General features: G+C 36.7%; 2 protein-coding genes across 9 annotated transcripts in view; one reads left to right on the forward strand and one right to left on the reverse strand.

Moving 5' to 3' along the window:
- On the forward strand, window positions 1-16,610 carry gsap (gamma-secretase activating protein). Of its 3 annotated transcripts, XM_051890907.1 has the most exons (32): window positions 14-113; window positions 404-499; window positions 648-709; window positions 984-1,040; window positions 1,459-1,528; window positions 1,660-1,707; window positions 3,693-3,781; window positions 3,892-3,961; window positions 4,082-4,131; window positions 4,249-4,353; window positions 4,478-4,534; window positions 4,631-4,680; window positions 4,800-4,879; window positions 5,258-5,335; window positions 5,415-5,501; window positions 5,651-5,743; window positions 6,572-6,792; window positions 6,869-6,938; window positions 7,023-7,102; window positions 7,280-7,360; window positions 8,045-8,179; window positions 9,485-9,543; window positions 9,849-9,880; window positions 10,670-10,731; window positions 12,150-12,260; window positions 13,078-13,148; window positions 13,235-13,329; window positions 14,230-14,349; window positions 14,708-14,769; window positions 15,534-15,638; window positions 15,899-15,995; window positions 16,097-16,610. In XM_051890907.1, the coding sequence occupies exons 1-32, from the start codon at window positions 89-91 to the stop codon at window positions 16,195-16,197; spliced, it is 2,619 nt and encodes an 872-aa protein (XP_051746867.1). In that variant the 5' UTR covers window positions 14-88; the 3' UTR covers window positions 16,198-16,610. The 3 variants fall into 3 exon arrangements, with proteins under 3 accessions (XP_051746869.1, XP_051746867.1, XP_051746868.1); XM_051890909.1 differs by having other exon boundaries at window positions 1-499; XM_051890908.1 differs by lacking the exon at window positions 14-113 and having other exon boundaries at window positions 12,165-12,260.
- The window catches only part of ccdc146 (coiled-coil domain containing 146), a 26,598-nt gene continuing 15,932 nt past the window's right edge, over window positions 14,600-25,265 (reverse strand). For all 6 annotated transcript variants that reach the window (XM_051890899.1, XM_051890901.1, XM_051890898.1 and 3 more), the window contains 15 exons: window positions 24,860-25,036; window positions 24,695-24,768; window positions 24,385-24,612; window positions 23,936-24,122; window positions 23,114-23,206; window positions 22,815-22,985; window positions 22,613-22,701; window positions 22,236-22,400; window positions 21,208-21,432; window positions 20,871-21,099; window positions 19,148-19,258; window positions 18,551-18,688; window positions 17,969-18,217; window positions 17,430-17,631; window positions 14,600-14,884 (listed from right to left, as the gene is read on the reverse strand). In XM_051890899.1, the coding sequence (XP_051746859.1) occupies window positions 17,431-17,631; window positions 17,969-18,217; window positions 18,551-18,688; window positions 19,148-19,258; window positions 20,871-21,099; window positions 21,208-21,432; window positions 22,236-22,400; window positions 22,613-22,701; window positions 22,815-22,985; window positions 23,114-23,206; window positions 23,936-24,122; window positions 24,385-24,612; window positions 24,695-24,768; window positions 24,860-25,036 (2,337 nt within the window). In that variant the 3' untranslated portion in view covers window positions 14,600-14,884; window position 17,430. The remainder of the gene's footprint in view (window positions 14,885-17,429; window positions 17,632-17,968; window positions 18,218-18,550; window positions 18,689-19,147; window positions 19,259-20,870; window positions 21,100-21,207; window positions 21,433-22,235; window positions 22,401-22,612; window positions 22,702-22,814; window positions 22,986-23,113; window positions 23,207-23,935; window positions 24,123-24,384; window positions 24,613-24,694; window positions 24,769-24,859; window positions 25,037-25,265) is intronic.

Here is a 25,265-nt window from a genome sequence, read left to right on the forward strand (position 1 = left end):
TATGTGCTCATGGCAGAGCTTCAGTAAACACCGCGAGTGATGTCGGGATCGGTAGATTCACGGACTTTCGGTTCATTTCGAGTCGAATATGATTGATCGTGATGTTTTTTTAGGTAATAGGCCAAGCCAGCTCGATCGTTTCCTACTCCTAAAATTCGATGCAGTTTGACCGATTCATTTTAAAGAACCGTTCAAGGATTAATAGATATCTGTTGAAGTTCAGCGTACTGTCTGTGTTCGGCACGTCGATAAACTGGAACGACTTTAATATATGTAATATACATTCTCAATGTGTTCAGTCAGAAAGTTTGTGCACATTATCTGTCTCTGTTTGAAGCGTGAAATAAGGTCACTTCCTCAATCTCGGGTCTAGTTGTACTTGCTTTCTGCTAAATCTGTGCAGGACAAGTAACACACATGTTGAGATTAAACCCCACTTTCGATACTCAGAAAGATGTTGTGTCAAGCATTTTGGCGAAAGAAGAAAGAGCTAATATCGGTAAGCGTGTTTATTTATTTATAAAATATACCCAACAATAATAGCCTAATTATTATTATTTAATATAATAATTTATAAATATTATAATTATTCCGTATATATTGCTGAGGCATTCTTCAGATTATGTTCTTGTTTAAAATGTGTGCAGGTGTTCTTGAGCCTCGCATTCTGAGTGTGGAGAGAGATGGAGGAGTCGTGTACTCTTGGAGAGTAAGTTTGGTTTTAGATTCATGTGTCACCTTAATTTGACAGGTCATGCGCGCGACGTTCCATTCATAGCAGCGCAAGTGACGCGCGCAGGGAAATATGTCGCCAGTCTATAGCAGACGAGCACTGCATGCCATACATACAATAGACACTGTAGTACATAGCATACATGCAAACTGAATAGATGTCACTGTGTTAACTTCCTATTATCATTTTTGCTCTTTTTGACTTTTTAAATGTTATTTTTAACATAATGATTTCCGAATCATATGTTTAGGGGGCAACAGGAACTACAAGAATCGGGAAATATGATCCTCACAGTACAGAAAATAAGGTACAGAGTGGGTAACTATGTTGGAGATGAACTTTGGGCCTGTGAAAATGTAACTCCAACCATACAAATGATTATAAACTGAATATAAATTTACAGTGTAATATGAAAACTCTGGGGCCAATTGCATAAACATAGCCATAATGTTAATATGTTAAGTATGACTAACAGTTGGTTAGGAGTAATCAGTCGGTATCAAATTAGACCAAACTACATTTTATGTAACTGACTGTTAATAAAAAAAATGTTATTAACAGTCTTAAAGAAAAAAAATATGACTAACTTGTAAGACTAGTCTTAACTAGTTGCAACCTGCCCTCGGATGTATTGAAAATGTGAGAAATGCACATTTATTCCAGTTTTCATGACTGAAACTAAGGAAGGATTGTCTAACACACACGTGTGCCTCTTGTGTTCACAGCTCCTCTACACTTTTGACAAGCAAGTGTGTGTCAGCAGCTGCTCTTTAAATAAAGAAGAAACACTCCTGGGTAAGACTGCTGGCCAATATACTGTAAAAACACATTCATCATTGTATTGGTGGTAGCGTTTAATTTGGTGCATCGTTATGACCTTTTGGGTTTGAGAAGGTGATTACTAATGTGAGCTTCTTTTGTGGTAGCGGTCAGTCTATCTCAATCCACACAGGGAGAAGGCCGCTTTAAACCAGGTACAGAACATCATTAATAACAATATATTATTTACTGTTTTAATTGTTGTTTATGGCAGGTCTTGACAGTGTGTGTGTGTTCATTTGCTGCTAAAATTTTATTTGATATATTTATAAAACGGTTAGTTCCTGTCCTTGATTCTGATTGGTCAATAGCTGTGTTTTATTCACGATAAAACACGGCTATGACCGCTTCACCCAACGGTTCTGTGTATCACTACACAACACCCTTAGCAACCACTCTTAGCAACGTAAACTGTTCGTTCTCAATTGATATTATTCATTGAAGCTTACTGTATTATGTAGAAGAGTATTGTGAGAAAGAGATCGATTGAACGAGTTTATTACCTGCATTCAGATTTAGCATTTTCCTTCAGGTCAGTCCTGTGTTCATAATAAAAAATCTGTTTAAATGTCCGATGTATTATCTTGTCCTTTTAACATTTAAGAAGTTTTCCCGTGACTGACAGTGGTAGTCAAAGCATTTGTCAGTTGCGTCTTTTTCCATTTTCGAAGTAATTCAGTCTTTTCAATATAAAAGTCTTCGCTACTGACTGACACACTCATAAAGATCGTCTTTGCCGCTATCTAATGCCGTAAAAATTTAACTTCTGTTGCTGTTCACGGTCAAGGACTATTTTTTTTCCGGCGGAAGAAAGGCTTCATGAAAGTTGCATTGATACATATTTTCGGCTTTAATATTTGTATTGTGTGGTAACCGTTTTATAAAAGCAATAAGGTACTCGAGGCTAGTGCTGTATCATGAATAAGTTACGGCTGAAGGGGTTGCAGGCACTCCGCTTCGAGTCGTACCTAACAACACCCTTCAGTCATGACTTATTAACAATACAGCACAGCCTCTCGTACCTTATTGCTTACACATATATATATTATATATATACACACACATACACATATTTAAAAAATAAAATAATAAGGTAAGGAAAAATTTAATAAATAAATAGGATTACTTTATTAGAAATTAATTATATTTGTTTTGTCGAGTTATTTATTCCTTTATTTTTTTTAATTAATTGATTAAATTTATTTATCCATTTATAATTTCTCCATAACACACAAACACACACACACACACACCACATTTTATTATACAATTTATAATTATTAAATACGGTTTAGAGCAGAAATACTTTTGTATTCTAATAAATTCATTAATTTTGCATTTAAATTTACCCTAAAGTTTTTTTTGTGCACATGTGCTAGTTGGGAAAAATGTAAGTGCCAAGCCCTGTGTTGGGCCTTTTTATTAATTAATTCATAAATAATAATAATAATTGTCATCTGTTCTATGAGACATGAAGAAACTTCACTGTATTTATTCAAATGGGCTATTGAATAAATTTGACTGAACTCCACAATATCGTAATTTTTCAGTTATTAGTTAAAATTTAACTTGTTTTATCTGACACCATGGCATGTTTGCCACAAGTTCCTGTTTCTGAAATATTTTTATGGTTGGACCATTTCAGGAAGAAGAGGCTTCTTTGCAGTTTTATACAAATATGTTTTTACTTCCCTTATTGGTTGCTGTGGTAACATAGTAATGTTGATAAAATAAATGTGGCATAAGGATTTGTCATTTGTGTCTTGAAGAAACCCTGATTCTTTCACCATATACATAGAAGCAGTTTAATTAAACGCCTAAAGGTCCATTAACATCAAGAATGATAACCATAACCTTAACTATATTAGTGTCCACACCAACACACAATATTGTTTTGTTTATTCTCAGTAAGTGCATTATTATTGTTATAGTTATCATCCTTGGTGTGGACAGGACTTAAAGATACAATATGTAACTTTTGGTGCACAGTTGGGAAAAAAAAGTGCAGTACTGTATATATAGGAGTTTAGCAGGATAAAACTACTGAAATCAAGGTGCAGTTAATTGTGCAGAGAGATTGACAGTCACGCTGTCCAGATTATACTTTAACTCCTGACATTATGATTTCTTTCTACTTTAGTGTCAAAATGTTTAACACTTCTCATTGAAATACACCCAATCAACAACACAAAGGTCCTGAAAGCAGTGGATTGCAAGGTCAAAGTGCAGGTAATAAGCAGCTGTCATGTGAAGCTGGTGATGAAAAACACATTACAGAATTCCTTATCCAGTGTTGATCAGTTTGAAATTGTCTTATATTCCCTATGACCCCTTTCTAGTTTCTTTATCCTAAGACATGCCGGACCACTGTACTGGAGAGTCATTTGCTATTGGCGGCAGAGGATAGCTGTATGTATTGTGAAAATACCATCAATATGCTTTATGCATTGCTCTATATACCATATTTTGTTCAAGCTAGTAGTTTAAATATATTCTAATTTATCATGAATGGTTATTTTGTTTCTGCAGATGTTGATCAGTACCACATAGCTCTGACGAGGCAGGAGGGCTACAGGGTGGTAAGGCCTGCTATGTGACATGCTGTTGAAATTACATTCATGATATAAGGATTTATATTGATCAAATGATACTTGTATGCATTGAGGAAATGCATGTACTTGTGCTGGTTTAAACAGGTAATGCAGAATCCAGAGCGTCTGAGCAGAGAGAGAGTGGCTGAGGATTTCAGTTGGGTTCAGTGGGACTCGGACACTCAAAGACTCTTCTACCTCACTGCACGGGTCAGAAACTCTTTCAGTTCACTTTTTTAGTTTTACTCGCCCTCATTCATTTTCTTCTTTGTGTTTTGAAGAAGAAATGTACATTTTTCCAGTATGTGTAAGCCCTTCTTTCTCCACCTTATAGGAGAAACACACACTAAAATGTGTACAGTTTTTCCCCGATCGCAACTTTGAGATCATGGTAAACATTTTTGTAAACTACTTTAAACTACTTTATTTTAATACTATTTAGAGGAAATTATTAATTTAAAAAAACAAATGCTTGTATGTGCAACAGTTTGAGCTTCCATTGGAGATGCCTAAAATTTCTTCTGTCACTTCTGTGAGGTCAGTAACTTAATTTGCAGTTAAGACATGCAAAACAGCTCATTATACATACAAACAGAATCATATGATGGTGACAACCCCATGTAAAAAGAATTAAGCAGTGTCTGTGGTTTGTACAGGTTTGTTAACTTTGGATACGATCATTATCAGGACCTGAAGGATGAGGGTCTCAGGTTAGAGGTGTTCACCAGCCCAACAGGCAAGTTACTTAGCATGTTCTCTCCAATGCAAAATCATACTGAGAAATACTGAAACATTTACTCCATATTTACTTGTGTTTTTTCACTTTTCTAATTTATCTTGGGATAGAGAGTAAGTTTATATTTTCTCAGCTTTTTCGCATATATTGACATAATCATAAAGATGCTTCACTTTATTGATAAAAGCTGGCATATAATCAGTTCCTGACATCGCCTACAGTAAATTGCCAAAATGCATTATATGCTGTAAATCGCTGACATGATTTCTGCTGATCTGCATTTTAGCTGCATTGGCTTCAGATTTGTGTGACATTTAATTGATTTGGTTTGAACTGATGTAAGTTGCTGTTCTGAATCTCTGAATGTTTTTTTGAAAGGAACCATGTGTGTGTGCTACAGCCATCCGGTGCGCTGGCATAAGGATGCCACATATACCATCGCATTTGTGCACAGAGGTACAAAACATCATGCTAGAGTGATATAAGCATTCACATAGATCATTATATAAAGGATTAAATAGACTTTCTTTGATAGGTTGCAGTAAGACATTCACTGTATCTCTAGAGAAAGGCTCTGCACCTGCTAATTTGCCAACCGTCCATCCTATCTTCATTCATCTGGGTCAGTGCAGCTATCATCACTCATGTAACCCACAGAAATCCATCCAACCCAGACTGCAATTCTCATACATTCATTCAAAGATAGAAAGTCATTGATCTGAAATCGTGTCATGAGTCATCTTCTCAGTTGTGATGATTTATTTGTTTCAGATTATTATATAGTGGTGTACTTGGCTGGTCATTTCCTGCACCTGATCAACTGCAGACAACAAGACCTGCTCTGCTACAGTCTTTTCCTGTCAGGTAAAGCCTAATATTTTGTTTTATTTTTGTTTTGTTTTGGGGGTTTTTCTCTGTTTTTTTTGTTTGTTTTGTATGCTTGGTTTTTTTTTTGTTTTTTTTTTGTTACGGTTAGTTTTTTGTTTGTTTAGTGTTTTTATTTTTGTTTTGTTTGTATTGTGTTGGGTTTGTTTTGTTTAGTGTTTTTGTTTGTTTTGGATTTTGTGTTGTTTTTTGTTAGGGTTAGTCTTTTGTTCTTCTGTTTTTGCTTTGTTTAATGTTTTTGTTTTGTTTTGTGTTTTGTTCAGTGTTGAGTTTTGTTTTTTGTTTTCTTTAGTGTTTTTTTGTTTTGGGCTTTGTTTTGTGTTGTTTTTTGTTTTGTTTAGTGTTTTGTTTGCTTTGTTTTGTGTTTTGTTTTTCATTTTGTTTAGGGTTTTTGTTTGTTTTGTTTTGGGTTTTGTGTTGTGTTGTTTTTTTAGGGTTAGTCTTTTGTTTTTGTTTGTTTTGGGTTGTGTTTTGTTTTTAGTAGGTTTTGTTTTTTGTTTTCGTTTGAACTATTGCAGTATTATTTTGAGTTTCATATTTTCACTTTTGCATCATTTGGTTAAAACCAGTTGTGATTTAGCTATTTACATTACCATTTTCATTTGTGAATTTTATTTTGTGTTATGAATGTTAGACTTATCAGGGCTGGCTGATATAAATTCTATATTTAACTTATTTGGGGTGATTTTAACTGTAATATAATATGTCTTTAATACATTTGCTTAAACTAATATTGCATTACTCATCCGTTCACCTGTATTTTGTGTGTTTTCTGTGTGTATTACCTTACTCTGTGCTGTCTCACAGGGGCAGATGCTCATATTGAAGCACTGGGTTTGAGCAGTGAGGTTGTAAGTATGTTTGGCAGCAGGCTGCTTGATGCCCGAGCTGGCAGGATGTACACCATGGACCTCAACCCTGACTTCCTGCTTGAACTTCTCAGTTCAGACAGGCCTGAGGCCCAGCAGCTCGCTGCCCTGCACTGCATGCTGGTCTACCTGCAGCCAAATCCTGTGATAGAGCTCAAGGTGAGAGAGAAAGAGATTTTTAACTAGGATATGTGCTGGAAACACATGTGTCATTCTCATTTATCTTTCGGCCCAGATTATAAACTGGATAAGTGAGAATGTCATGAGCTTTGATGCTTTTGATCAGATTCAGGAGTTCATTCTAGGTGAGTGCTTGTGTGTTCATGTGGTCTATGTCTGTTTTGCTTGCTAAACTAGTATTAGAAATAACTGTATAACTCTCATTTCAGCCTCCCTGTACAGAATAAGCTACCAACAGTGTGTGAGCCTAGATAAGTTGTTGCCGTACTCTTGTGTGCTTGAGAAGAAGGTAAACTATGTACTGTATTTCTTTATTATTTCAAAGGTGCACTGAGTACTTTTTCCCTCATAAAAAAGCTTTTACATGACTTATTCTAAAATATCTCTGTGATTTCTATCTGTTTAATGTAAACTTGAAAGAAGGTCTTATGTTTCTTTTTTTCATTTGCATCATTTGCATTTCTAGGAGCTTCCTGTAGCTCTGACAGCAATCCCTGGGGTGAAATGCACCCCTGAACTGCTCTGTCAACCAATAATCAAAGGGAAGGTAAGAGATACTCTCTAGTCTATAGTCCACATGCATTAGTATATTTCATAAAATATGAACAGGATGACGTTTAAAATCAGACAGCATTTCAAACTGATGTGGCGGATGTGTTTATGCATTTCATTTCATTTAGCTGTGAAGATTATGATCACTGTTTGAATTGAAAGTCAACTTTGAAATTTTTTTAATACATTTTTAATACATGTCCCTGAGCATATTGTACACAATTGACGTATGTTAACATTAAAGAGGTAAAATGGACTGACAAATAAACTTGAATAGCAGCAGTTTACTAACTTAACACTAGGTGGCAGGAGAGTCTCAGATCAGTGCTAGTGCAGACAAAAGGGAATCCATTTCTAATTCATTAAATCTGCTTGGGAGAGGTGTTAGAGGGAAACACATCAACAGGAAATGTTTGAGTTGTGAAATAGATTTCAACTGTCAGCTATAGCCCAAAAAATTGATGGTGGTTAAATCAGAATTAAATTGTGCAACCCCCCTCAACATTTGCCAGGGCTTCAATCCAGGTCGATTCTTAAGACATAACTTCACTTGCCAAAAAGAAACACTTATATCTGCTTTATCTATGAAAAGTCTTATTTGCAAATCTTGTTTTGTGATAATGTTGTACTTGTATTTTATTATTGTTGTAATGACTATGGTGGTTATGGTGGGTTGAAGGCTAAAAGCATGCAGGGTTACTGGGAGGAGCTACACCATGTTTTGGACAGAATGAGGTACTTTGAGGCGGTCCCGAGCCCACGCTTCAGGACCACTCTGATTAAGGAGGACTGGATCAGATTTCAGGCTGTTATGGTGAGCATTAATACCATACATTACGCATCAGGACTTAACACAAAGCATTTGAAAGCAGCTGAAATGTCCCAGAATCTGTTAAACATCAATACATTTTTTAAAAATGTTTATTCTGTTTGGTCAAAAAGATTCATTCTCTTCTGTGTGATTTCTAAAAACTGTTTGGAGCCATAGCACAAGCATCCATTTCACACACACACACACACTCAGTCACAAAAATCCCTAGTGGAGCATGTAAAAGGAGAAAGACATTCTTTACAGATAATTTATTTTTAAAATCAAACCCAGATGGGATGTTTAACAAAAGCCATTTGCATTCATGTGAAATTTAATCATCGGTGAAGCTCAAAAAGTGAAATATTACCCACGGGTGAAATCCTGTCATTCACTGGAAATGTGAACACCAGCTGAAGACGGCCAAAACATCTTGAAACTTAAAATTATGGCTATATTGAGAAAGTTGTTTTATTATTATTGAATTACAGCATTGTTTGCATGAATGTTTGAGAAATATATGTTTGAAAAATATATAATTCAAACAAATTGCAGAACCCAATAATTAGACATCATTTTGATTTATATTTGATTTATTTGTTTAATTTTGACAACAAAATTAATTATTTTTAATTTACTGACTGCCCTAGTTATAATATATTGAATATAATATATATTATACATTTTTATAAATGTATAGCAGTGTATATTATATATTTATATTGTATACATTTTTGATAATTAATATTTTTCAATTAACATTATATTATTAAGTAAATTAATTTAGTGCTATCCTAATAGTAAAAAAGACATTTGTGACCCTGGACCACAAAACCAGTCATGAGGGTCAATTTTTTTGAAATTGAGATTTATGCATCATCTGAAAGCTGAATACATAAGCTTTCCATTGATGTATGGTTTGGCCAAGATACAACTATTTGAAAATCTGGAATCTGAGGGTGCAAAAAAATCAAAATATTGAGAAAATCGCCTTTAAAGTTGTCCAAATGAAGTCCTTAGCAATGCATATCCACTCACAAAAATACATTTTTGATATATTTACGGTAGGCAATTAGACAAAATGTCTTCATGGAACATGATCTTTAATTAATATCCTAATAATTTTTGGCATAAAAGCAAAAATGATCATTTTGACCCATACAGTGTATTGTTGGCTATTGCTACAAATATACCCGTGCGACTTATGCTGGTTTTGTGGTCCAGGGTCATATATTGCCTATATTAACTGGTCAGAACCTAGGACTCTACTAGAACTATATAATATAATATCCATTTTTCTTATTGCTGCAGAACTCGGAGAAGAAGAAATCTCCCCACTCTTATCGCCAGATTGAGGAAAACACAAAAAAGTGGGTGGAGTTCAGCGTGTACCAAATGCTATGTGTGCATGAGTGTGCATGGGAAGGCAAGAAGAGCATGTTACATTTCAAAACCGAGTAACCCTTATATAAATAGCTGAACCAATTAATACAAGACCTTTTTTCAGTACATCTAATAAATGTCCTGTGTAAAATGATTTCCAGAAATAGCTTTTTTTAACTTATCTATCTGAGCTGAGTGTGTTTGGTGTTTGATGAGACCCAGGGGTGAGGCAAATGAAATGCGGCTTGATGTAATTTAAATGTTTCTTTTTCTGTTTGTTTCTTATGTGCAGAGTTCTGTCCATGGTGGACACCTGGCGTTTAGGTAAGTGAAACATTTTTAAAATGGCCAGTCGTGTCAACGAAAGAACACTTGTTGGATTATTATTCCCTGATAAAATCCTGGAAACATTTCAGACTTTCATGGAAAGTCCCAGTGACTTGAGTTTCAGGGTCACATTCTCTGGTTTGAATGTAATCGGTCTCCAGATTTGTGTGTAGTTAATCAAGAACCTTGTTAAATACGAGAGAAATGGGAGGAATTCCATAGTGTTATATAAGACTGATTACAGTACCTCCTCCCTACTCCGGTGGGCTACTTTTACACTGTTAACGCGGGTTGTTTTTTTGTCCGCGGGTTGAAGCAGAATAGCAATTGGGCTGGTTTTGTTAAGCAAACCTGGCAACCCTGCCCTACTCACAAAACACACACTCACACACAAGACAAATCTACTGTGTTATCTCGTGTTAGTCAGAATAAAGACGCTTATATTTCAGTTCCTGCAAATACAGTGGAAATAGAGATATTTCATCCAGAATGAAAATCTGTCATCATTTACTGATCCTCATGTTGGTCCAAACCTGTATGACTTTCTTTCATCTGTGGAACACAAGATGAAAGAATGTTTGGAGAATGTTTATGCTGCTCTTTTCCATGCAACAAAAGCATAGAGTGAAAAAGAGTCCAGCATTTAAATGTGCGCTAGTGTGAATGAGATTTGAGAGCCACGGATGAAGCTGTGTGGGTTTGAAATTACATTAGGTGAGTAAATAATGACAGGTTTGCGTAAACTACACTCTCAATTCCTCGCTCACCTTCTTTCTGTCTTTTCAGATAGGCGTGTAGTTCCACTGTTTCAGGAGGAAGACCAACAGCAGAGGGTGCTGGTGGGCCTGGTGAGTGGTGAGCCTATCAGTTGTCCAGCTGTAACTCTCCACACAAAATAAGCTGACATGTCATACAGTAGATCAAAGCAGCTGAAATCAGAGTGAATAGGGGACAAGTGCAGATAATACTAGATCATTATACAAACCTTGAGAATGACAGTGAGGATAAAAGCCCTTATCAGAAACAGAGAACCTGACTGCCCTCACATGGAGACTTTCCTTAAAATGTTCTTGTGACTGCAGTAGTCCTCAAGATTTAAAGGGTTAGTTCACCCAAAAATAACATTTCTGTCATTAAGTACTTACCCTCATGTCGTCCCAAACCTGTAAGATCATCGTTCATCTTCGGAACACAAATTAAGATATTTTTGATGAAACCACACATAGGCAGCAATGTCACTGCACCTTTCAAGGCCCAGAAATGTAGTAAAGACATCATTAAAATAGTCCACATGACTACAGTGGTTCAACCTTAAATGTTATGAAGCGACAAGAATACTTTTTGTGTGCAAAACCAAAACAAAAATAATGACTTTATTCAACAATTTCTTCTCTTCCCTGTCATTCTCCTACGCTGGTTACATTGTAGACGCAGTGCAGCACTTCCGGGTTCTACATCAGAACGCCGACTAAGTATTGGCTGACGCTGTACAAGTGAGCACAACGAGTTCTGACGTAGAACCCGGAAGAGCTGCACTATGTCTACAACGTAAACAGCATAGGAGAATGACTGTAGGACCACTGTAGTCACATGGACTATTTGTAACGATGTCTTTACTACCTTCCGGGGCCTTAAGAAGGTGCAATGATGTTGCTGCCTATGTGTGGTTCAGAAACCCTCGGATTTCATCAAAAATATCTTAATTTGTGCTCCGAAGATAAACAAAGGTCTTGCGGGTTTGGAATGACATGAGGGTGAGTAATTAATGACAGAAATTTCATTTTTGGGTGAACTAACCCTTTAATATTCTTATACAGACCACCCACTCCAAATCTAAAATGGATCAAAAAAGAAGTGAGTCATTCCTGAAATCATCAATTGGATAAATCCTTTAAGGGCTTTATTTTCAGTGTTCACATGTTAAAATGGATCAGCTTTATCAATTGAAGTGTATACATTTAATTTAAAATGTAATATTTTTAGTTTATAGTGTTTTTTATTTAAAAAATAATTACATATGTAATATATTTGTTTGATTTATATATTTGGTCAGTACTCACATAATAAGCAGTGCAAAGTTTCTGCTTTTGTCAGCTTTTTTTGGGGGGGGGGGGGGGGCAATAATGACAAGCAGACCATACATTAACTTTTTTTTAAGTTATCTTTATTTGTAAAGCATTGTATTACCTTTTAATGATACTATTATATTGTAATTTTGAAACTTGTGTTTAAATTACAGTTTTGACTTTGTTCTCAAGGTTTATAGATTTGTCTTTTTCAGATGGTGGACAAACTCCGAGAACACTTGAACAGACATTTATCACGATTGGGGAAAAAAAAGATTGATTTGCTGGTGGTGAATTATGCTGCAAAGCTGGTATGTGTTTGTGCTCTTGCATCATTACGCCAGAGATCTCTAGAAGTACACGTGTTAACAATTGGCAACTGTGGGACAAATCTCCTCTGTCGACACAAAACCATGCTGAACCAAGCGCACACTGCTTGAGACTTAAGTCTGTGACACTTTTTTGTGTTAAGTCTGTGACTAGTTTTCAACAAAAATTTCTATATTAAAGTGTTGGCTAAAATGAGTCTTTAAGGGTGACGGCCTTCTATCTTGTAGTGTGCATTTGGACCTTGCACTTGGTGTTTGATAAACTCTTGCCCTTTTGCCAAAACATAGCTACTGTATCTCTCTCCTGCTGGGAATATTGGAACAAACCCCCATAACGTGCTGCTCTTTTATTATGTAAAGGAAGAAAAGTTCAAGATATGCACTATGTATCTGTTTCCACCAAATTAATACTGGATCTAACCCATTCGGGAGACCCGAGGGGAAGCAGATGGACGTTTAGTGGTTCTTCCTGTTTTCAGATAAGGGCGAGCATGAGGATGTGAGAAACCATGCGTGATCTGCCTAGCGTGAGCGCATGATTAAGTTACTGAAGTTGCTCAAGTGAAACTAAAGTGAGCAGGGGTGGTTCTCTTAAATTTGTGCTCACTATGAAAACAGGAAAGGAAAGTGAGTCAGATGGTCCACTGCACTCTCTGACAGCTGTCATTTGAGGACAGCAGTTTATTTCCACTAAACATCCTCATAGATTCTTAGTAGTTGCATAGGGGATGGGTGTTCCCTTGAATCTGCTTTCTATCTAAAGTATTTTTAGTAATATATGGCTGTATTCTCTGTTTAGCTGGAACTGGTCTGGCATGTGCTGGAATTGGTGTGGCAGAAGCTGAAGTTGGGCCCCTGGGTGCTCTGCATGTATGTGTACCTATCCATGTTTTACTTCCTCACTGAGAGTGCTGACTGCCTGAATCTAAAGCCTTCAATTCTTGTCTCTGTTCTAGTAAGCAGCAGGGTAGTTCAGAAGAGTGGGCGATGTTTCATGTGATGTTGCGCATTCTGGAAGCAACTAAAGGGCTCTGTCTCCCCCTCCCTCCAGGTAAGAGGAAGCCTGACTGAGCCAATCTGACTGCATTTAGAAAACAGTTCCAAAACCTAGTGAGCTGCCTTTTGTCTACTATCTACACAAAGAGCTGCCTATTAAGACAGAATCCTAACTGAACCTCATAAGTGACTTAATTGGAACTCTAAATGGGCAGGAACTTACATATATCCCTCCTCACATGAAGAGACTCAAATCACAATTGTTTCCAATAGAGTTTGATGTTAGCATGTTGCTATGCTAAAAGCACAATACACTATTAATTGTAAATATGCATAACATGCACAAATATTGGACAAAAAGTCCATTTATATTAGATTTAACAGTTTTTTTTTTTTTTTTAAATACTTCTCAGTAATTAAATAAAAGTATATTAGTCATGTCCAAAATCGCATACTGTCTGAAAAATGAAGTGATTGCTATCTAGGTATGCAGCTCACTGGGTTTTACAGAGCTAATGTTCTTAATATACCAAGGGAGCTGCTGTGTTTTCTTTCATGTTTAGACACTTTTATATTATTTAATGATGACAAAAGAGAAAAACAGGAACCTTTAGTTCTCCTATGCCTATCCAAAGATATTTGAAACCTCTGAAGATTAATCAAATGAGCATCTATCCAAAATCCCAATGAATCCGATGTAGTTCAGCTGTTGGGTGTGTTCGATTTGACAGATTCTATGACCCAGTGAGGGAAAAAAAGCTGTTTCTGAAATCTGAAGTGTGCCAGATTTGTCTGGGTGGATCCGCTCTTTGACACAAATGCTTTGGCCTGGGCTCAGACCCGCCTGGAAGACGATTAGGATCAATCTTTCAGTTCTGTGCGCTCTGTCCATCACATAACTGGTTAAACTAGTTAAATCAAAAAAGTGGTTTATTATGTTTGCATTTGTGCCTAGGTTATTCTACTCTGTTAAGTGTCCTTGGAGTCCGTTGTCTCCCACGGCACACTTTTCTCCAGTATGTGGACCATGGCCTTCTTCAGCTCACAGAACCATTTGTTTCACGCCTTATGACAGGTACTAATTTAAACACACATTTGAATATATCCTGTTCCTAAATCTGTCCATTTATATATATTGTGTACATATACAATGGTTAGACTTTACCTGTCACCTTTAAACTTTTCCTACAGCATATTCGTAGTCGCCACATTAAGGACTCCAATAAGCAAAAACGTACCCCTGACCTAAAGAAAATTAGTTAGATCTGAATCAGACAGTGCTTTTGGATAAAAATGAGAATGCTTTCATTAAAAAATAGTACACATTATTATCATTATTGATGAACAAGGGTCATTTAGAAGCCAGTGTTTTATTTTAAGAACAATTTTACAGTATGTTCTCTCACTCTTTCTGTCTATCTACCTCATGACAGGTTTAGATAACAGTGATGCTAATGAGCAGCTGAAGTTCAGTATTCTGAAAAGACTTCCAGAGGTAACTTTCCTACTTGACTCTTCTCTTGAAATATTTGTCTTGTAAAGTCCTGGTTTGCTTTTCCTCACTTCTCAGCCACAGCGTGGAGCAGCTCTCGGAGATGTCAGTAATTATTCTGTGTAGAAGAAAAGGAATGTGAGCATGTTTGTGGTCATGTTGAGTCGCAGCATGTGCTTGGGCTTCAGTCTTTGTTTTCTAGTCTTAGGGCAGTCAAGTGAGAAAGTGCAGCAGGCGTAATAGAAAAATACAAGCCAATTTCCAGCTTAGTGATTAATTTTCCATGGTAGTGCAGTCATCCTTTCTGATTTCCAACTTCTTCCCTTTGTTTTAGAAACATTTTGGTTCCTAGTGTTATTTTAAATTATTATACAGTGCATGTTATTCCAAAGAATCAAAAATTCTCTTTGGAATCTTTCATCAAAATATAAAAACTTGCTCTGGGCCGGGAAATGTTAACCCATTGCCATAGTTATAGTAATGCAGCTTTTCTAAAATGTTGACAAGAGTTAACAGTATTTTAATGCCAAATAACAATAATGGTTACAGAAATTTTGATCTAAAAAAAGCCTCCTCAAAAGTTGGTGCTGGCGGTGCCATTCTGGTATGGAACTCCCGTTCATCATAAATCGATTCCTGACGTCCCACCTAACTTTTTCGCTCAATTAATTTTCTATTTGAATCATAAATGTCACATTATAAAAGTAAAATGGGTTGTTGGCCATTTGATGTTGATATTAGTTTTTCTAATTTGTTTTTCCAATTAGCATATGGAGCAGAAAGTGAGCCAGCGGTGGGATCACCCCACCACCTCTGCGTGCATCTCCAGAGAATACGTCAGGACTCTTTTGGACAAATACTCAGAGAGCAGGGTGAATATCGCAAGACTGTCTTTTTTTAGAAAAACCCAACTGCATACAACTGGTTTGAATGTCTGCCAAACAACTGAAACTAATACTTGGATCAAACAGCTTAATAGACTTGATGCTGAAATGAAATATTACAGCTGCTGTTCAGACATTTTAATTTCATTTAAGTATTTTGATTCTTAGGAATCTGAATCATGGTCTTGGCCTCTTTGCTCAGAACAAATGCTCCCATGTTTACCAGCTAAACACATGATCTTTTTTAGGACTCTGCACTGTTGGACTATGGCAAGTCAAGTTTCTATCCTGATTTTCTGCCTCTAAACTACCTCGCCAAAATTCTCTTGAACAAGGAAGAACAAGGTACATGGTTTCAGAGATGAATTCAATCATAAAATATGTTCTGGAATAGTAAATGTTATCATTTACTGTAAGGTAATAATCGTGTGGGTGTTGTATTTCAGCTCAGAACCCTTTTGAAGAGCAGGAGAATGTGGATGTCAGGTTTGTGGAGGAGACGGCCTTAAAGCAGACTCTCATCAAGCTGGGCTTCGAAGTCAAGTAAAAACAGCCCAGTACAAACCGAAAAAGAAAACAGAAACATGGGAAATCAGGGGAAAAATTGCCCCTGGCCAAGGTACAAAGCTTGGTTCATTCAGGTGACTGCTGTAATGTAAAGAAATTTCAGTTTTAGGGACATCATACTAAAAACTGAAGCCCAAAATCAAGCTGTTGACCAAAGATTATTTTCTGGCTGTCAGTCTGCTCTTTAAATATCACATTTTAGTACCCATATGGACACGTACTGACTCTACTGATGCCAATACGTATGGGGAATATTATGCACTTTTCTATACACATGCGATGGATGGAAGAGCACCAACAAAAGACGTATAAAGGGATTCTTTTTTTCCAGATGCTGTATGGAGTCAAGTGGGTTCATCTGTAAATATTTGACAAATAAAAAATAAAAAATCATATATTCTCTGTACTTTTCATTTTGCAAAATAAGATTCTTCTTGTCGATAGTAATTTCCTGAAAGGTTATGTTAGATTGCTGCCTGTATGTTTGCAATTATGCTGTTGAACCTCTAAGGCATAGTATTCACTTTGCAGCTGCTTTAGATGGTTATTGGTATCTTTTCTATAAAGCACGTTGAGCTACTAAGTGTATGAAAACCACACTATTAATGAAGTTGATTATTAAGCTAGAGCTGTGTCTAGATCAGGGATTGGTGAAATACCAATGTATAAAACCATCCAAGTGATTTGGCTAAAGATTAGCCATGCAATTATTAAGCGAAGGATATTAAGCATTTTTTAGCTGGTTTATGAAGAATGTGTCCATATTCCCATGTATTTTGAAATGGGGCCTGTGCATATATATGTATATATTTATAAATACACTGTAGGATGCACAGTGATTCTTCGAATGAATAAGAATCTTTAAACCACTTTTAATATCAGAGTAGAAATAATTCAATTGAATGTCCAATTTGTTTCTGTGATAAATTTCCCTGTATAATTCAGCTGTGCGTGGCTCCTCCAGGCATAGTATCATGTCTAAACTCCTCTCCCACCCATCAGCTCTGGCAGATCTCTAAAGAATCTTTTGGAATTCCCAGCATGCCTCCAGCAGAAGCTTCACTGCATGGGCTGCTATAAGCTTAGAAATTAAACCCATATGACAAAAAAGTCTTGTGTCAACATCACTAGTTCTGAGGAAATGCAATGGGAGCACATCTGGACATTTATTTTTATATCTGTAAGCATCATCAGTTAGCAGGTGAGACTCACGCTAGATCTCAATAGGTTTGAATTTTGGTTTGCGGATGTGACGAATGTTGGCACCAGGTTCGGTGGGTTTAAAGGGGGCCAGGGCTCCATAGTGTTTTGGCACTGGCAAAGGATCGTCAGTGGGGATGTAAGCATTGGGTCGAAGCTCAGCCGTGGTGTAAACACCGTTTGGAAGCTGGTTCCACTCGTCTTCCTCAGCCATCTAACAAACAAACACAGAAAAACATCCGTATCACACAAACATTATGTTAATAGCGCTGTGGTTTAAATATTTACCTTAAGTATTTCAATTTAAGTGTGATTCAGCTAACATTTAAAGGTTTATCAGAAACAGAGACATCAGTGCTGTAGCACAGACCTGATCCGACACTATTGCCCTTATAACGAAAGGGTGAATTTACATAAACTAGTCATGACCGAAAAGCTCATATGAGGGCAAATCTCATGAAAATCTTCCTTGCTGTAAGATTTGAGTCATTTGTTCCTGTAGTGTGTGTTTAATTTGTATTGCATCTGTTTGATGGCATTTGAAGGCTTACCCTGGCTTTTTTCTCTGCATCTGCCTGCCGTCTGTGCTGGTCTCGAAGGTAACGCAGCCACTCGTTTTCTATGTTGTCTGAGGGGGGCAGGCCCTGCTCCACACGCCTCTGACACAAGTCCAGCTGTAGTTCCTTTTCTTTCATCTCCTGCTGCAGGGTCATACACTCTGCCTGCCGCATGGACAGCTCTGCTACCACTGCCATCATTTTACTAGTGCGTTCCCTGATCTGAGCCTGCAGCTCATTCACCTAAAACACAAAATAGTTTGATAAAACTAGTTACATGGCTGGTTACATGACCTTCTGTGTTTACACTAACACAGTACATGCTTGACGTTTAGTTAAGCAGAAGGATTAGTTAGAGAGCAAGAGAACTTGCAATGTTTCATTAATGTGGGCATCTGATGTTTTTTTGAGATAATGAGGTCTGCAGGGTGTCGAGGCATCAGGTGTTTTTTATTGTTGGTCACCACTTGATGTCCAATGTAAATTCTGGGTCCTGAAGCAAAACTAGTCTAGCACTGATCTAAACCAACCATGTTGCTGTGCTGTGTGTTAGAGTAAATGTGTCTATGTACTTACTTTCTTAGCCAGATGCAGTGTGTCTTCTTTACCGTTCTCAGCTTTGATTTGGATGCGCTGGGAAAGGCGTGTAACCTGCTCATACACAAGCTCCATTTCCAACAGCTGAGCCTCTTTATCTGCCAGTTGCACCTCGAACTAAACACACACACACCAGCGAGAAAAATGTTTTACCTACTGTATATGACTGCATAATTTTCTAACCATATAAAATACACTCTGTGTAGTTATTTTATGTAAGATACTTTAATTTAACCAGTTCATTAACATTTACAATCTGTTAGATTAGATTACATTGAGAATTTATTACCTATTAAAATTAAATTAAAATAATTCTGCATCGTCTCATGTTATAATAATAAAATGTGTAAATAAGTATATACTAATATTAAACAAAACAAACTAGGTCTAGAATAGAAATAATTATTGAAAATAATATTTAAATAATTATTAAATTATGGAATATCATAAGAAATCAGGTGTCAGAAATAAATATTTTTGATTGTGCTTATTGAACTTGACCAATACTGAACTGCCAAGCAAACAATTAAACCCAAATATTTCCCTTTATTTAGATGGAAAATGTCTTATCTATACCTGTTCAATCTTCTTGATAAGCTCCTCAGGAGATGGATCTTCTCCACTAAGTTTTCTTATTCTGTTCAATCTTCTAGTCAGACTAGTCAGTCTGTCCTTCGTCTCAGACAGCTATGGCACAGAAAAACAGCCACTTCATCAGGACACCATTAAAACACTGGACTCATTTAAAGCCCTTATGCTCTCATTACACAGATGTACAGAATGTATAGAGAAAAACAGATGTATTTTCTGTCTTATTTATTGATTATATAGATCCTCTGTAGGTAAGGCCACCCCAGAGAGTGAAACTTTTTATTTGTGTGTTTGTGTCCCTCTGAGAGACATTTAGCTGGTTAGACGGTGTCAGGCTGGCGGCGTGTGTCATTGTGCTCTTCAGTCACTACAGACTGTATTGTGGGGCTTACGGCTATGTCATGACAGAGAAATCATCTGGTGTCAACATGAGGTGGGGTTTGAGGGCCAAATGGTTTCAAACATAATAAAGCCAATGTAATTGGATCATCGATGTCTTAATCATTTGCTTATAGTGTAAATCATTCTGGAACTTCTGGTTAGGACAAAAAGTGTTACATGTAAGCAAGAGAAAAGCTGAAACATCGAGCTAGATGTCCATGTGGACTTGATCTGGGAGAGATATAAGATATCAGTGCTATATGAGACTATAGCAAAGAAGAGCAACATGTGAGCCAAGACACCAGCATATTGCCATGACAGGCCAAGGGGGCTGGAGTTAAAGGTCATCTTTTAGTTTTCTGAAAGGTGATGAATTACAATAATAGAAGGTGGGACGGTGAAGACAATGTTTGGGGCCTGAGTCTTAATCTTTTGTTTCTGCTTGGCAGTTTCCCTGGCATTCCATGAAGAGTAGGATGACTTGTTGCTTGTTCAGGGACTTGTTCAAGTACAGGACGTCTTGTTATACTCAGTAGGAATTGAAAGGTCATCACGTGTCTGTACCTACGCAGAAAAAATATTTCTTACCTATTATTTCTTCCCATTCTGAGGTGTTGCACAGCTACTCCAACCAGTTTTTTCTCTGTAAAATTTGCTGCAAAGTCCATTTTCATTCTAATGGATTTGTATTGGGGGGAAAAGCATACACTACCATTCAAAGGTTTGAAATCAGTAAGATTTTTTAAATGTTTTTAAAAGAAATCTCTTATTCTCACCAAGGCTGCATTTATTTGATCAAAAAAATAAAAACAGTAATATTGTCACATGATCCTTCTGAAATCATTCTAATATCCTGATTTGGTGCTCAAGAAACATTTCTTATTATTATTTCAGTTGAAATCACTTGCGCATTATGTCTTTACTGTCACTTTTGATCAATTTAATGTGTCTTTGCTGATTAAATGTAATAATTTCTTTCAATAAATTCTTACTGACCCCAAACATTTGAATTGTAGTGTAGCTGACATTTCCAGTGTGTTCTATAATGTGTTGGATATGTAGATATATAAATGTAAATGTAATGAGAAATATTGCACTTAAACTATAGTAAGTTTGGCATTGCAAACTGTAGTTGGCACTGGCAGTGTCTGGGGACATAAGACATTTTTACCCCTGACTTTAAAGCCCTACAGCACTGACAAGAACTAGTAACAAGATCTAATATTTAATTGTTTATTGGGTCTGCTTTAATGTAGTAGATATGAAGAGACTGTGTTGATTAAACACAGAAGGGTATAAAACTATCAGGGAGATTCTCATTGAGTACCTGTATCTGTAATAAGATGTTCTCTTCCTCAAGGGCCTGTTTGATTGACAACTGTTTCTTCTGCAGGTTGTTCTGTCTTTCTTGCTCTTTCTGTTCAATTTTCAGGTTGCTGATTTCATCCTCCATGTCCTGTAACTTCAGGTTGCTTTTTTCAATCATTTTAACCAGCACATTTAGCCTCTCGTAGAAAACACACAATTCCTGCTCTCTCTCTACAAGCTGAACACCCCTGGCAAAACAAACACACATACAACATACAAAGATATGGTGCAAATGCAAGTCCAGACTGTAAGAATTCACCTGATAGATCTGTAAACTTCCCTAAACTCTCTCTCACCACTTGTTGCGTTCTTGCAGGGTGGCATCATAGCTCTTGCAAATACGCAACTGGTTTTGCTCCAGCATGTCGATTGTGTATGTGAGCTTGCCAAGGTTCAATTTCTGCTCCTCTCGTTTCTGGTGCATTTCCTGGAGAATCTTTAACACCCGTGAGATCTCATTCTTCATATGGTCTCTGAGCTTTAAGCTGTGAGAGTGCTGTAGATTGGACTTTTGCAGCAACCTAAAGTGAAACCAAGCAATACAAGATCTCTTAAGGTGCAGTGAAATTTCTGAAATTTCTATTGTCTATAGTATAGCAGTGTATGAAGATCATCATGGTCAATCTGCGTGGCAAACTTGAACCATTGCAAAATCTGCATTGGGAAATTTTTCGCCTTCACACACCTTAAGGCATCTGTTCTCATGGGATTTCTGCTTTATCAGGAAACCTTATCTGGTAACCCTTTACAATAAGGTCTCAATTGTTAACATTGTTAATTGATGCATTAACTAATATGAATTAACGATGAAAATAAAATATTTTTACAGCATTTATTATGAACCTTTGTTAACAATGTTAGGAAGAGTTACTTTTAAAAGTAATCAAGTCAAGTCACCTTTATATATTTAGTGCTTTTTACAATACAGATTGTTTCAAAGCAGCTTTACAGTGGTAACAGGAAAATAATGCAATAAAGTTTGTTTCAGTTGTACAGCAGCTCTAGAGGAAAATAGTGTCATTGTTCGTTACCCCAAACACTTTGTTAATGTTAGTTAATAAAAATGTTCACATTCATATTAGTTTACAGTGCATTAACTAATGTTAACAGATACAACTTGCTGAGATTAACATGAACTAAGATAAATAAATTATGTTGAAGTACTTTGTTAGTTCATGTTAACTAATGTAGTTAATTAATGTTAACAAATGAAACCTTATTGTAGTGTTATCTGTTATATTATGGTGTGGTGTTGTCAAATTGTATTTTTGAAAAAATAAAAAATAAAAAAAGTACTTGGAATATAATGCGAGAGCTACGGTACTTGTCTTTGTTGATAGCAGTCCCCTGCAGAGTCTTAAGGTTTTCTTCCAAGTTAGCCAAGTTCTCTTGCATCTCTTCCAAGTTCTGGTTTGACATGTGGATCAGGCTCAGGTATTTGTTCCGCTCGGCCTTGGTGACATCATACAGCTTAGCAAACACACCCAGCCTGGTGAGGGTAAGATTGGATTTAAGAATGCATTTACTGAGCACACTATAGGCTAACAAAGTGTATTCATTCTAAATCAGCTGAAAGAGTGAGTGATTTTTTTGTTCGAATAATAGGAAAAAGGGACTTAATAAAAAAAAGAAAGTATTTTGCTTGTGTTTTAGTACAATTTCATCCCATCTGTACAGTACATGTCAATCACCAATAAGTACCTTGACTGGGTCTCTTGAGTCTGTTTCAAGTGTTCTTGAATAACCAGTCCTTTCCCCTGCAGATCTTGTTTGGAACGCTTATATTTAAGCTGCAACAATATTCATATCAATCACCAAGCATTAAGGAATAGTTTTCCCAAAAATTCAGTGATGCTGATGTAACTGTTTTGGATTGGGTGGTAAATAAACTAAAGGTCTTAACCTGTGCTTTGAGCAGCTCACGGCTTTTTTGCTCTCTCTCATCTGCTTTGATAAGTATGAGACGATGAAGGTGATGAAGCTCATCTCTACGCCGATAGGACTCTTTAATCAAAGCCTGTTCCTGCTCCACATACTCTTGAACCAGCTGGACCTTCAGCCCTGCCATAGATTGCTACTCACAAACACACGCACACAGACGTATGAAAACATACAAATGTACACATTTTGTACTGAATCTCGTCACCACACAGTTTATATATTATGTAAACTTCAAGCCACTTGTCATAATATGCATAGTACCTTGCTAATCAAACTGCGTTTTAGGTTTTCCACTTCCTTTTCCAGATCTCTTCTTCTCTGAAACAGGCTGTCACCTTCTGGGACTGTGTCTCTCTGCGCAAAAAAATTACATGAAATAATCAATTGATGTGTCCATAGACTATAGATTAAAAGGGAAAGTGTACATCTTAGGTGTGACTGGTCGCTGCTAGTTAAGTTTTTCAAAGATCACCTTTGTACCTTCACTACATTTAAACTGCATGATAAAAGAATTTTTAAAAGAAGAAAGTATTAATTGTATGCTCTCAATATTAGCTCATAAAAGCTGCATGCATAATAACTATAAAATAATTAGCATCATGTTGTTTAAATATCTTTCATTTCAGCATTTCTCATTAAATATAAGAAAAATATCTATGATTAAAATGTCCCTTTTGGGGCCCCCCTTGTGTGATCTTTTTTTTTTCTTTCATTTTATTGAGGAAGAGAGTTAAAAAGCAGACAGGATATTATAGTATGTTTGCACGCATACACACCAGGCCACATCTCTGACACAATGAAAATCTTTAAAATCCAAAGGAACTAATAGTTCCTGTTATTATAAAATGACCATGATTCATCAGTCTTTCCATAACATAACATGAGAACAAAATGATTTCACAGCAATTCTGAAATTCTGCAGTAACTGTTGTAAATGTTGCAAAATCTAGAAAATCAGGAAAACCCTCTTATGATGTTTGATATCATTATTTATTTATTAATTGGGGTGGGTGACAATATTGTATCTAGATGTGGGCTTCTAGAAGTATATACATACAAGAAACTAGATGTATTTTGGGTCACCTGAGCCTGGGTCCTTTCATGCTGCTGTTGAGTGTTAGCGAGAGCATCTCTGGCCTGTTTCAGCTGCATTTCATTCCTCTTCAGGGCTTGCATAAGTTTGTCTTTCAGCCGTGTATCTCGGGTCAGTTTATCACGAAGAGACTTACACTCAGCAACAATTTGCTCCATGTTGATGTCCAGCAGACCCCTGTAGTCCAAAACAGTAGATTTACTTTAAAAAATGATTATTTTGCACAAGACAATGACTTCGATGTAGCCTCTCATTCATGGCTACAGACGTTTACCCAACTATGATGACTGCCGCTTGTAATGTGAAAAGGGTCCATTAGTTACATATTTTACATAAGAGTACTTCTGAAGGGTCTTTATCTCAGAAAGTTTGGGTGCCTACTGATTTGAATCCGAATCCATTTGGTGTTAAAGTGTGAGAAACTGTGTGAGATTCTGACCTTTGATCCATGAAGATGGCCTCTTTTTCCTTGATCATCTGCAGTTCTTTGAGAAGTCTATCTTTTCTGTTCTCTGCAGCCACCAGCTGAGCCTTGTGGCCTTCCAGTTCTCGTACCACCTCCCTTTTGGCCTCCTTCACCTTCTCGCACTTTTCATTCATCTTCTGCTGATACTCTATGTGCTCCATACGATGTTGCTCAATTACTGCTACCTGCTTCTCCAGCTCCCTATGACACACAGATACAGTGCAGATTATTAAGTAAAATAGAGCCAGTGCTTTGCGTAACTTGACTAAAACAAGCCACATACGATTTCTTGTGGGCGATCCTGTCAATCTCCTTTCCCAGGTGATCAGGTATGAGGAGCACCTGAGCGAGCTCAGCCTGGTGAAAGACATTTTTAACATGTGAAATCCGCATCCCATAGTTCACAGGATACTCCAGCCTACAGTAGTAATTAACAGGTCTTGCTTACCTCATTGCTCTCAACACGATCTTTTAAATCCTCCAGCTCATGTTGTTCGTTCTTTATATTTTTCTGATGAGTCTCTAAACTCTCAGTTAAAGTCCACACTTCCTGTCTAAGTTGAACCACCTCTTTCTTCACCTCCTCACAACTGTTCTTCATGGCCATGTACCTATTTTCTAGCTCCTGAGGACATACACAGACATATATATAGATATATAGACCACTTGCAGAATCTGTGAAAATGTGAATAATTTTAACAAAATAAGAGAGATCATACAAAATGCATGTTATTTTTTATTTAGTACTGTCTTGAGTAAGATATTTTACATAAAAGATGTTTATATATAGTCGACAAGAAAAAAATAGCTGAATTTATTTAAATGTCCCTGTTCAAAAGTTTGCGAACCATTTG

Source organism: Ctenopharyngodon idella, chromosome 4, assembly GCF_019924925.1.
Source record: "Ctenopharyngodon idella isolate HZGC_01 chromosome 4, HZGC01, whole genome shotgun sequence".
NCBI lineage: Eukaryota > Metazoa > Chordata > Actinopteri > Cypriniformes > Xenocyprididae > Ctenopharyngodon > Ctenopharyngodon idella.